Genomic DNA, 13,429 nt, shown 5'->3' on the forward strand with positions numbered 1-13,429 from the left:
CACTTCCCTGTTCTGCCCACTTCACAGCTGGTGTTCATTTTGTGTGTTTCTTTACTAAATGACAAGATTATCTAACATGTCAAAACAGATCACATTCTAGCAAAATTTTCTGAGGTAAATCTTTTTTGTATGAGTATGTTTTTCCATGCAAAGTTTCAGAAAAAGCTTTCGGTATTCTATTACTGGTGCAGTCTAGATTTAAACAAATGATTCTTCTGTCATTACATGTTGCTTGAGCCTCAGCATTAAAACTCCGTTACCTTGGGCAAGTCACTAATTGCCAACCCAACTTACCTCACAAGTTGCTGGGAAGCTAGGCTGCCCATAAGCTCCTTGAGAGCTAATTGTAATAAGTGATAATGAGCAAAGTCATTGTCTTCTGGGTTGCTATGAAAACCAACTAAGTTAAATTCAAAATCAAAACTCAATAGCAATAAGACTAATGAATGACCTATGGAACCTAAAATAAGTTTCATAAATGTATTCAGTTTTTTAAACTGATCAAGCAAACACTCAGCTCTTATACTAATGTGTGTTTCGCTAAAAGAAATACACTATGTCAGTTGCAACATGCTTTACTTGTGATTATAAAGGCTTTTCCTTAAAAGATTTAACAAGAAAAAATAAATTAGTACACCATACATTTAAAATATTCCTTCATAGACTTGAGTGACATTAACTCAATAAGTTCCAAATAAGACTTTGTTTAAGACTTAAAACATACTTAATAAAATATATTCACAGCCATATTTATAAAACATAACAAGATTCAAGACTTCCACCAAGCAACAATAATGCTTTCCCCCCCTGTTTTGGTTACAGTCCCCTTCTACACAGAATCAGTGGAATGCTGGGGCAATTACATAATTAAAGCGCACTAAAAAGCACAGACAGACCATACATGCTAGGACTATGTAAGCTGCCTCTGGAAGAATGAACCTTTCCCCTCGCATCTGAAAACATTTGGTATAACAATCAATACATCAGACAATAGAATGAGAAGTGCTTAGCATGCTTTCTAAAATGCACGTGTGTGTACACTTAGTGGAAACAAGTCTCCATGCCACCAAATACTCTTTCGTCTTCAGTTTCAAACAATGAACATGTTTTCAACTAAATATAGTGCAAATCAAACATTTAGGAGCAAAAAAGACAGACCCACCATTACGTACACAAGCTTTTCATGGCCTCACCACACCCACCAGACCTCAGCCTCTTGGCACACCGTACAAAAGAATTACATCTAGGGTTGGATGTTGATGGGTACGTGGCGAAGAGAATTCAGAGCTACCAGGCAACAACCACGGAGCAACGCTCCAATATTGTAGACTGGATTCGTTCCCCCTCTCTGAGTACTGAACATCCACATTACCGTTGGCACAACGGGGGCGGCTACAGCCAAAAGATCAATGAGGAAGTTGTTGCTCCAGTATCTTTTCACAATGCTTCCCTCAGACAATTTCATGACATTCCCAAACATTTCAGGACGGCAGTCAGTAAAGTCCAGTTCCTTCATGACCCGGTTATCATAATACCTAGAATCCATGGCACCACACACTGGCTCCATGGGAGATAAAAGGATTACAGAATTTGGATCATGTGGGGTCAAGTCCATGAGCAAGTCTGTCATGCTTTCAGGACAAGATCCATCTGATTCTTTCAAAGCTGGAGATGAGCTGAGAGGACAACCATCTTGTGCTCTGAGTATGTTCTGAATTAGCTCCTCCATGTCTGAGCTATACAGCAGCACATCAGCCTGAACTGCCTGTTCCATCGCCACACTGTAACTACAGTCGTCATTCTCTTCCTTGGAGTGAGTTAGGTTGGTGACAGGATCCACGTGGTTTAAGGTAGAGGATGTGAAGAGATCTGGGTGACCAAGTTCAGGTGTGGTAGCAATCATGGACTCCTCAAATAAATCATTTCCATTAGCCACATCATCACTAAGCAGCACACCACTATCTGCCATATCCTCCATAGATTGGTCCTCCATGAGTAGGCTGTCTGCCATTTTGGAATAGGTTGTACTGAGAATTAAAGACTTATCAGGAGACCCATACCCATACTCTAGACCCTGATCCTCACTAAAAGAGCCATTTTGTGCCATTTCCATACTGTGAAGCAAAGATTCCAGCTTCTTGTTCTGGATGTTGATGTCCACAAAATACTTCTGGATCCCTTTGTCTTTCTCAGCCAAGCTGTTCTTCATCGTTTCAATAACCTGCTTGAGTTGTTTGATCTCCTTCCTTGCTTCTTTCAATGCAAGCTGGGCCTCCACACGGTGGCACTCTTCCTCAATCCAGTCTTCCCTCATGCGTGCCAGTTGAGATTTGAGTTCCTTGATCTCTGTTTCTCTGAAGCAGGAGGGTGGGGTGGGAAAAAACACCAATTCCTATCAACAATTGCCGCTTGACAAAGGGAGGGTTGACAGGTAAACACACCAGATGGTGGATTGGGGTTTTTGTGTTTGGTGTGTGTTTTTTGTTTCCTATTGACAGGTTCAGAGTGGGCTGATAAGGATCCCACAGGCAGGAGACTACTCCACAGGCCAGGGAAAGTGCTCTGTACAACAAGCCAGAGTAACGTTTTCCTGGTCGGCTGGCTGTCATCACCTCTGAGCAAGAACTGTGCATGAACATACCAGTTTACATACTACATGGTGAAACATGGGCAGTTCCAGCACGGCCCATGCCTGTGTAAACATCGTAAATGGTGTTGCAGAAGGGGACAATTCCACTCCCACTTGAAAGTGAACAAGAGCAGGTGTGACACTCGTTATTTCTAAGGTACGCCATGAAGCTGCACTCGTGCCATCTAAAGTGGGAGTGGAACTGCCCACTTCCACAACACAGTCGGTGGTGCTTACACACATGCGCGCACACACATACTCTGGTGTGGGCAGTGCTCTAACTGCCCATGTTTCACAATGGCTCCCCCTGCTGCTCCCCAAAAAGCTCTCCCTCTTTTCCCCAGTGTGTGCATTTAAGATGGGTACTGGAGACTAAAGCACATGCTGTGCTCTAGTTCTGTGTAACACAATCCCCATGGTGGCTACTTTGTCACAAAGTAGAGGTAGGAGCTGATAATTTGAAGTGGAGAAGCAGGGTGTGGCAGGGGAGTGCTTCTCCCTTTCCCCCTGGAACTCTCTCCTCCACTCCTTTTCTCCTCCTCCTCAAACACGTACTAAGGTTCCAGATCTGTGGTTTTGCTCCAAATGTGGGCATGAAATCCCAGAAGGTCAAAAAGCAGTAGGGGAAAGTAATGCACAGGGAAGGGTTAACAACCCACACCCCCTCCTCCTTACTACAAAATCACCCCCTCTTGATGTTGCTTTTTTAAGAAAAAGAAAAGGGAGGGAGCATTAAAGTTGCATTGCATGTGGCTGCAGCATAACATAGTTTAGCCCTCTCAGCTTTCTTTTGCAGCTGAAACAAAGAGATATCTCTTGCATAATACCAGTTGTGTTTTATCTACTGAATGCCACCACAAATGGCCTTTGTAACCTTAGACCTAAGCATCAACAACCCAACCCAACCCAACGCAGCTGGCTCCATGGGAACACAGCCCATTGCCGTTCTTTCAAATAATGGAGCTCTTAAATGCTTTTGAAGCAAAACTCCAGAGCAAGACCTGAATATGTCTGTAAATTCTCACATTTGTCTGAAGTCTCCTTTGAGCTAGAGATCTTTCTACTACCAGAAAGCAGAATTTGAGAGGTGGGAAGCACTTCCTCAAAAACTCAAATGCCAGGTTTTTAAGGGTCTGTACTTAAGGGTCTTATAACAGTACTAGTATTTTAAAGGGCCACCAGCTTCAGATGCCCACTAGGCTAAGTTGGTGTGTGTGTTGTGACCAGGGGCAGAGCTACCATTGGGCGAACGGGTTCAAAGAAGCCGGGCCGCGCTCAATCAGGGGCCACGATTTGCGGCCCCGACACACACACACACCCCGCATCTGACATCAGATGTGGGGGTGCTGGTTTAGCTCCTGAGCGGGGTCAGAGCTGCCCCCATTCGGGAGTTAAAGGGCCGCTGTGTTTGCGGCGTGGCCAGGAGCAGCTCTTCCCTGCCTTAAGGGAACGCAGTGCCAGCAGAAGTCTAATTCCTGAAGGGGCCGCGTGGCCCCTTCAGAAATTAAATGGCCAGAGCTGCATATGCGGCCGGGAGCAGCTCTTCCCTGCAGGGAAGAGCCACTCCAGGACACGCCACAAACACAGCGCCAGCCCGAGTCTAGCTCCCGAAAGGACCACTCAGCCCCTTCAGGAGTTAAACAGCCAGCACTGCAAACGCAGTGCCAGTCTGACTCGCTCCCTCCTCCCGTGCCAACTGACTGAGTCCCAAACAGAGCTGGGGCTCTGTTCGGGAGCCAGACCACGCCCCCCACATCTGACGTCAGATGCAGGGGCAGGATCAGTGGGGCCGTCACCGTGGCCACACATGGGCCACTTGCGGTCAGTCTCTGCCACTGCTTGTGGCACATTAATATATAACAGTTTACCCTATATATTGCTGATATAACCCTAGTGAAAGCCCTAGGTGCAAAAAGCTAAAACGGAAATATTAAAGTGCATTGTAGCGATCAGCCACCCCTCCCCTAAAGAGTTAACTGGAAGTAAACCCTGTCCTGACTGACAGGCTGATGAACTCCAGCAGGTGGGTGGGACCTAGATAGTCGTTGGGAGGAAGGTGAGTTTATTTGTTAGAAGAAGCTGGGTTGGAGGTGCAGGAGGATACATGCAGCCATGGAGAATGGCTGCAGCTCTTGGAAGATAGAACTGCAGGGGCTTGAATTCTCAACTAGGGTTTGGGCGAGTTCAAGAAAAAGGAAGCCTGGGCTTTGGCTTCAGGAAGTTTAGTCTAGGGAAAGTTTGTTCAGTTAGATTTTGCGTTTTCTGTTTCTTTGGTGTGTGCTTTGTATTATTATTATTATTAACATTTTATATCCCGCTCTTCCTCCAAAGAGCCCAGAGCGGTGTACTACATACTTAAGTTTCTCCTCACAACAACCTTGTGAAGTAGGTTAGCCTGAGAGAGAAGTGACTGGCTCAGAGTCACCCAGCAAGTATCATGGCTGAATTTGGGATTTGAACTCGGGTCTCCCCGGTCCTAGTCTAGCACTCTAACCACTACACCACGCTGGCTCTGTTCCAGTATCCCTGAAACTGTTCTAGGATTGTTTACCTGTAACGTAACTAAACTAAGAAACACTAGCCTTCGCCCATCCAGCCAGGGTGTAGCAAAAGACTGTAAGCTTTGAAAGGTGCTTTTGTATTTTCCCACATACCTGTTCCTTGCAGCTGGGTAGCCACGATCTTTAAAGCGAGCCACCCCAACATCATTTGGAGTACTTTTTGAAGTATTACTGTGACCTACTGAGTATTTTACCTGTAACTAAAAGCTGAGAGAGCCTCAGATGGAAGCAGTCTGTAGCATTTGAATAAAACTGTTTTTCTTTTTGTTCTTTTCTTTTAAAAGCCTCTCCAAGTGGGGGGGTTTAACTCAGGAGAAAGGGGGTCTCACTCTGTTGCAAGCACGTCCTCAGACATACAGCAAACTACCTGTTTTCACACCATGTGTAGGCTTGAATGTGGGGGATTTTTGTGTACTTTCCAATAGCAAGAGAAAGAGACTTTCCCTGGGATTCCACCCTATGTCTAGGAAGGGTCAAGCTCTGTTGAAAAGAGGGGTGGTGGTGATGGCGGCAGCAGCAGCCATTTTTGAACCTACCAGAAATAAAGAAGAGTTTTAGGAGTAGCCTTTGCCAGAAAGCTCAGCAGGGATGATATAGCATTTTCCCTTCCCCTCACGTCAGCTTGTTCTGAGACAAAGGCTTTAATCCGTTACATGCATATGCATCTTTTTTTTTTAACCTAGTGTACACATCAGGAATGAACAGACAAAGGTACTGTTGGCTCCCAATACTCAGAATGTGTTTTGTGGTGCACCCAAAGCTTCAACAATGTTATGGATATTGTGCAGAGCTGCTCAACTTCAGTCCTCCTGCAAATGTTGACCTAAAACTCCCATAATCCAGTCCAAAAACAGCTGGGGGCCCAAAGTTGAGCAGGCCTGAGCTAGCGGGTATGTGGTTTCGGGTCCATAACATGTACCCATTAAGTCATGAGACAGAATGAGAACATTCATTAGGCATAAGCTTGGAAGGTCATGCCTCTCAGCTTGAACCCAACGATTCCATTTCCAGAACGAAAACGTACCTTTCCTGAAGTCTGCTCTCGGATTCCTTCAGTTTTGTTTTCAGGTGCCTCACTGTGACTTCCTTTTGCTGCAGAGGGGTCAGATACTGCTCTGGACTTGGGGGTTTCACGCCATGGTTCTCACCACAAGAGGTGTATCTTGCAGACCGCCTGAAACAGAAAAGCGTTGTTGCACCAGCAACTACTTATGCTCATTCTAGACAAAGCTGTGTTTGCATTCTGCTCACAGGAAAAGCTGGCAATTTAAGATGCTAAATGACAATGCTTGAATCAACCATCAACTTGTGGGTGGATACTGGTAGAGTGCTCTGCTTTCCAATTATCTCTGTTTCAGACACAGAGAGATTCTCTCCTCTCATCTAAAATTCCAATAAGGAGGCAACGAGGTCACAAAAAATGCACACTAATGGTCCCGATGTTGGAGAGCAACTGGTTTTGTGAGGTTATGGTGAAAGCAGGAGGAAGAAGGCTGGTACTCTATAGCCATCTTATTTATTTATCATATGGATAGAGCTCAACATTACTGAACATGGGAGATCCAGGATTAGGAGCCCCAATCATTTTTGCTTTGCTAATGAGCAGTGCCATGAGACAGCTTTGGAGAGCAGGGAAATGGCGCTGTGAGAAGGAGCATTTAAACTTTTCTTCCCATGCCCTTTCCCTGATGTAAATCACTCCAGCTGGCCCCCAAAGCTGCTGTAACTTACAGGTGGGGGGGGGGGGAGAGAAGGAATGAAAATACTGACCATGGTGCCAGTCATGGTCAGCCTTTTGTTCCAGTGCCAGTGGAACCGGCTAGAGCAGGGCTTCCCAACCTGTGGTACTCCAGATGTTACTGAAGTACGAGTCTCATCATTTCCAGCCACTATAAATTGTAGCTGGGGGTGATGGGAGTTGTAGTTCAGCAACATCTGGAGTACCACAGGTTGAGAACTCCTGGGCGAGAGTCCCAGACCAGCAATCATCATGATCTCAAATCCTGTGGCCAAATATGAATGACAAACTCAAGCTCTCAAAGAGTATATTCAGGAGCCAGTTAAACTACCCTGGACTAATTTGATTGAAGCTAGCAGGTGGTGGCCATGTACCTCTAGTAAATACATCATGTGAAAAAGTTGCCAGATAAAGAAAGCCAATAGGGGTGCACAGAAAGGAGCAGAAGAGTATGCAGCAACAGCAGGGGTTCCTTTCTGCAACAGCTGCAGATCAAGGCAATGATGGGTTGTGTTAAATTATATGCTAACCCAGAGAAGACAGATTTAGAAGAGAAGTAACACAGACTGTATGTATGCTAAGAAATACTGTATATAAGTGGTCCTTTTCAAAGCTTCCTGCCCGGGTGTGCAGAAGGTGTCAACAACGCCCTCATATACACCCCTGCACAGACACCTTCAGAATTTAACTGATGAGCCTAAGAAAATGTGTAATGAAGAAATTCAAGAGCACAAGGGCCAAACCAGACGCGATGCAGGAGATCAGTGAATAGGATCTCTCAAGATTTTTGTTTTGCTAATTAGCAGCACTTCTTTTGAAGACCACTGGAGTCGTGCTCTGGGAGTGGTGTGTAAGCCTATCCTCCCAGCCCTTTCCCCAACGTAAATCACACTACTGTTTCACCGCAAGCTGTTTTTAGCTTTGGAGGGGGGGGAATGACTGGTACAGGTGCTGTTCCTGACTGCCTCCCTTCCAGCCACCCATTCAGTCCCTGAGCCAGGCCCATGAATTTTGGCCACTGGTACCATCTCAGGGGACAAATATCCACTGTGATTTTCAGCAACGTCTAACCCTTGCCCACCGATGGAAAGCAGGTGATAGCACTGTTGCACTCACAGCTTTCTCTGTGTGATCATCCCTTCTTTATCCCTACTCGCAAACACTTAGGGTGAAATTGCAGTCGTTCTGGCACAGAGAAAAGGGTTAGGGTAACAATTAGAGTTCAGGGTTAGAGTAATTGTACTTTCTCTATGGAGTAATCTTTGGAGACCGTTCCTGGCCATTTTCATTTCCGTTCCTCGGACACTGATACAATTTTATTGTCCTTTCTGCGCCCTTTCTCACGAGCAGTGAGAAAGGGCAAAAGGATTAGCAGGGAGGAAGCCCTAAAGAGCTTACCAGCCCGCAGATGACTGAGGGTGTTCTCTTCAGTGGGAGAATCACCCACCCAGATGACTTCCAGCTATTGCTGGTAGCTTGGAGCACTGGGGTGTGTTGCCCTGCATCACCCCACTCCCCAGAGCTCCCCTAATGCACTGTGCGAGTGTGCGGTGCATTATGGGGGATCTCCCCTCCCCTCAGCAAGCAATCCCCCTCAGCTGCCCAGGATCCTCGCCGTTTGCTAGCCACGGCTGGCAGATGATCTTAGAAATGGGGTTAGGAGAGCACTCGTTCTCCTAACCTCTTTTGGAGGGTGGCTGCCTAGGCGGGTTTGCCACCGGGATCGGGTCCAATCCCGAAGGTACACACGCACAGGAAAAAAACAGGCTGGGCTTCCTTAGCCAGTTTTGGCTGCGCATGTGAATAGCCGATGGTCAGGATGATAAATGCATGATAACACATTGCAAGCTCGAAATACTGCAATGCTATCACCTATTTTCCGTTTCCACGGGTGTAGCCCCTGTCGAAAGTCACAATGAGCATTCGTCTTCCCAGATGGTACCAACCACTCCAACTGGCTCATGCACTTAACAGAATTACTAGCAACTTTTCTTGGGGGAGCACAGTGTTGGAAGGGTGTGGGAGGACAGGGTTAAAACCCTTCTCCAATATTCAGAGTAGTCCTAGGGGACGGCAATTTAGGAAAACATAGGTTCCAGAGATCCTGAGGAGTCTGGTTTGGCCTTCAGATTGCAGCTGGGTGTGGCGGGGACTTGGATGAGAGGGGAAGCTCACTTGCCTCATAACGGGGCTGTTTTCGCTTCCCTTGTATGAACCTGAATTGCTGCTGCTGGCTGAAGAAGCCCCATAACTCTGATAGATGCTAATGGGACTCAACTGATTTTTGCACAGCATTGACAGGATGTCCTTCTCACGGGATGTCGGAGGACTCGATCCAGACTTGCACGACAATGATCCATTGTTGCGTCCGTGAGGTCCCCGACTGGAATGGACAGCAAACACACCCTCTTATAGAACCCCATCCAATATATGCACATAAACACACACACGGCAGACGTACTGCACAACATTCCTCTGCCTAGTAACGGAACATGTGCACAGCTGCACAGGAGCACTCTTGCACAAATGTGAGAGACACTGCAAATTCAGCCGCACGCAAAACAGCCATTCTTTTCAGTGGCTGCTGATCGCACAACTGCATTTGCACAATTTCTTGTGCAAGAGCTGGAGATATGAGGACTTTGTGTTTTAAACCTTTATTTTCCCACAAGACTAAACTGCAAAAGTGCTATATTTATTTTGTTTTACAATCTTATCATTCCTTTTCATTATGTTACGCAGCTATATACTTTTTTTTTTTTTAATAAAGATGTCAGTGTCAAGGATGTTTAACACTTCATCTGGTGACATGGAGTTTGCCTGCTGGAGAAATACAAATGAGACTAATCATGTAAATGCAAATCAGTGTCATGTTAAGTTTTTAATGTGGCGTTGAACAAGTTGCTTGCTCCCTGCAAGGAGAATACAGAAGAAAGAAATGGGGAGAGACAGAATGTATACATGAAAAGCACCACAAATTAAGAGGCAAAAGGCTCTCTATTTAGAATTTGTTTGAACTGGTTTCCTCCTCTCCTTGCAAATGGAACATTTTATACTGACCAGATGGTGGAAGAACTGTGCTGTCTGCCAGCATCCCAAGGTTGTGGGCTGGGAGCTCTGTTCCCACTTGCTCATGAGATGGCAACAGAGGCTGGTTTGGGGGTCCATGGCATTGCTGAGCTACTGAATGAATCTGTCAGAACTAACTTGCCCTTGAGGGGCGGCAAAACATAAACCGCAACTTTAAAATAATCTAAAAATGAGAAACCTGAAAGAAAAGAGAAATGATTTGCATTCTGCAAAAAAGAGATATTTTTGGCAGGCATCGTTTGCCTTGTTGCCAAGGCTTTTATTTGAAGGAATATCATCAGGGTTTCAGCGGAAATTTAACAGCTCAGCCCTGTGGTTTTCTTTGCTTTACCTCCTTGCTCAAATAACTAGCATAATTTGAGGGGTTTTTATTATTATTATTATTATCATTGATGGCTTTAATGCAAACATCCTAGGGTGCACTTTAGGCAGGGAATGGATTATGACGGTTACAAAGTTACTCACGCAATTCAAACAAATTCAGTTCCCAGTTCTAGCTAATTGTACTGCTGCAATCAATGTTCAATTTCTCTTAGAGGAAAAATTTGTAAGGAAGAGAAGAAGGGAGGAACATTCTTTTGAGAAAGACATTTCTCAGGCCAGAGGAAGCAGCTTGCTTTTGTCAGTTTAGTACATGTTTATCCAGCCCTTCCTCTGAAGAAGCAAGACTATTGGCTGACATTCTCAGCAGTGTTATATAACAGGAGCAGCATCCATACAAGAGTCTGCAGTGGAGCTCAGCCTGTGTTGACAAGCAGACATGCACAGAGGATGTAGTGATTTTCACTGCTCTCTTCTCCCTCCAAAAATACTTAAAAAAAAAAAAACAACTTTAGAAATATGTCCCTGAAGTTTGTGCAGCCCTCAGGGACATACTTCTGACATTTAAAAAATGATATTTATGAAAGAAGGAGAGAGCAGCAAAAATCGCTACTCCCTATGCCTCCTTCACACATTTGCCTGCTTGGGAACACACAATAATTAGCTTCACTGCAGAATCATAAACAGATGCAGCTCCTGTTATGTACTTGTAAGACTGCTCAGCATATCCACCAATATGCTTTTTGCTGAAAATGTCCCCACAGACTGTCTCCCCACACAACATTGCAGATTATGTCCACAAGGATAATGATACTTCTGGAAGTTCAAACAGGGAAAAGCTGCTGGGAAATGGACAGTGGGAAAAGGGTTAATACCTTCTCCCACTTGCCACTTCTCTGCTCAGAACTTCAGTCTTCCAATGCTGTTTTGCTTTTCTTTTTTCAATGTTGGGGCTTTTTTACATGCATTTGTGTTCTGCATAGTTTGCCTGTATGAAAACTCCTCTGTAATCCTGATGCTCTGTATCTCTTTTCTTTGCTGCTCAGACACCCACAATATGCTTGCTCTATTTCTTCCAGACTGAGAGACAACTTTTTGAGTGGGTGGATTAGGTATGCTTAGCTGCTGACCTGTGGTACAGGGATTGCACTAATCACTTCTTTGTATTTTGCATTTCCAGTGCATGAAAGGTGTTCAGATAATCTTAAGGGAAGATTAAGGAGGGAATTCTTTTACATCATGAGGAAAATCTGATGAAGAAAATGTATGGATATTGGTTTGTTAAGACAGGTGCTTGTGGATCTTCAGCATATGGCAAGATAGTGTGTGTTGTGAGGGATGCAAAGTATTATCAAACATATTTGTGGTGGGTTACCAACAATTTAGCTACTTTCAGAGCTGTCCAAAACTATTTAGGGCAAAGTTTCATTACTGTGTAACTAACATGTATCTCACAGACTGTCTACCTGCACAACGTAGATTCAAACTCCTGAAATTATTATGCAACAAAAGCGATAAATATGGACAAACACACACAGACACCCCTGAAGTCCTCTTCCTTGCCCCTAAAATAGGCACAAAATATGCATATCCTGTACTAGGGAAAGGGCTTGCAGTTTGCAGCCATATGAATGTCTTATCTCTGATACTCTAGTCTTTTTCTCTGTCTGTGAGGTAACATTCCAATGGGAGAGCTTTTCTGCATTTTCTAGGACATTAATGACTTTTTCTGGGGTTTTAGATTTTTATGGTAGTATAGCTGAGGTTTTGAACCTACCTGCAAAAATGATGTGTTTCTATTGTTTGCAGTTTGGCCTGGGGGGTTTCATGGCAGGCAGGCAGTGAGTGAGTCAGAGAGGGCTTGCAGTCTGCAAGCATATCTTGCTGTGACTCTAGTCCAGGGATTCTCAAACTTGGGTCCTCAGGTGTTATTGGACTTCAACTCCCATAATCCCCAGCCTCAGTGGCCTTTGCTTGAGGATTATGGGAGTTGAAGTCCAATAACACCTGAGATCCAAGTTTGAGAATCACTGCTCTAGTCTTACCTTGCTGTGACTCTAGACTTTTTCTAGCTCCATTGGGTATCATTCCCAATGGGAGAGTTTTTCCAGGACAGTAATTCACTTTTCCAGGGTTTGTGACTTTTTTGGTACTCTGGGGAAGGTTTGGAACATACCTGAGAAAACAGAATGTTTCTCTTTTGTGGTTTGGTCTGGGAGTTTCAAGTCAGTCAGTGAGGCTCAAACAGCTTTATATTATGGATTTGTAACTAAAATGGTCAATCAGTCACAGTAAGCCTAGATGTATCTTTCCCATGAGGTAAAAGGCAAATCCCAATATCCAGCAAAAACAGTTCACTACATGATGTCCAACAGAGGAACTCTGAGATTTGAAAACAAACTAGAAACCTCCAACCAAAAGATGACTTGTTATTTCAAAGCAATATGCCAGCTAATCTATGTAGCTCATAAGCAACTCCCTTTACTGGTCCTTCCATTTCCCTTTCAGACTCTCCCACTTGCTTTGTCCTCTTCCTCTGGACCATTCCTTCCTGTCCTCAGCTTTCTCCTTCCCTGGAACAGTGCTTCTACCTCTTCTTCCATAGGTTTATCAACTTCACTTGACCTTTGCAAAATCTGAGCAATTTAGTCAATGGCAGCCTGAGATCCTCCACCCTCTATGACATCAGGGCAGCTCAGCCAATCACTGGAGGGTTGTTCATCATCCCCATCCCCATCACCTCCACCATCACCGTCACATCTCTTAGTCTTAGAATTCTAACAGACGCTACAACAGTGTTACAACTCTTCAACATATTGCAAGGCATCCGCTGGCCTGAGGAAATGTTACAGCAGAAAAGCAAAATATGTGTTGCCCCAAGGACAAAGGTTAATTGCTTTGAATGAGTGACGTTCAGAGACTATATGTCCAGCTGCTTCCCTGTTCTTTGCATCCTAATTGTTTTGAATCCATTCTCCTAGACTGCAGAATTATGTGCTGAACAGAGAACAACCTTTTGCTACGAGCTTATAACCTTTAGATAAAAGCTCTCAAATAAATCACAGATTCCTGTTTGTACCACAAATCACA

The 13,429-nt window shown here is 44.7% G+C and overlaps 1 protein-coding gene across 6 annotated transcripts in view; it reads right to left on the reverse strand.

The window, feature by feature from the left end:
* Window positions 1-559: 559 nt before the first annotated feature.
* The window catches only part of SYBU (syntabulin), a 53,271-nt gene continuing 40,401 nt past the window's right edge, over window positions 560-13,429 (reverse strand). For 3 of the 6 annotated variants that reach the window (XM_053313478.1, XM_053313481.1, XM_053313480.1), the window contains 3 exons: window positions 9,108-9,311; window positions 6,215-6,364; window positions 560-2,354 (listed from right to left, as the gene is read on the reverse strand). In XM_053313478.1, coding sequence (XP_053169453.1) covers window positions 1,244-2,354; window positions 6,215-6,364; window positions 9,108-9,311 — 1,465 coding nt within the window. In that variant the 3' untranslated portion in view covers window positions 560-1,243. The remainder of the gene's footprint in view (window positions 2,355-6,214; window positions 6,365-9,107; window positions 9,312-13,429) is intronic. The other 3 variants (XM_053313482.1, XM_053313483.1, XM_053313479.1) reach the window with 2 other exon arrangements.

Source organism: Hemicordylus capensis, chromosome 4 (assembly GCF_027244095.1).
Source record: "Hemicordylus capensis ecotype Gifberg chromosome 4, rHemCap1.1.pri, whole genome shotgun sequence".
In the NCBI taxonomy this organism is placed as follows: Eukaryota; Metazoa; Chordata; class Lepidosauria; order Squamata; family Cordylidae; genus Hemicordylus; species Hemicordylus capensis.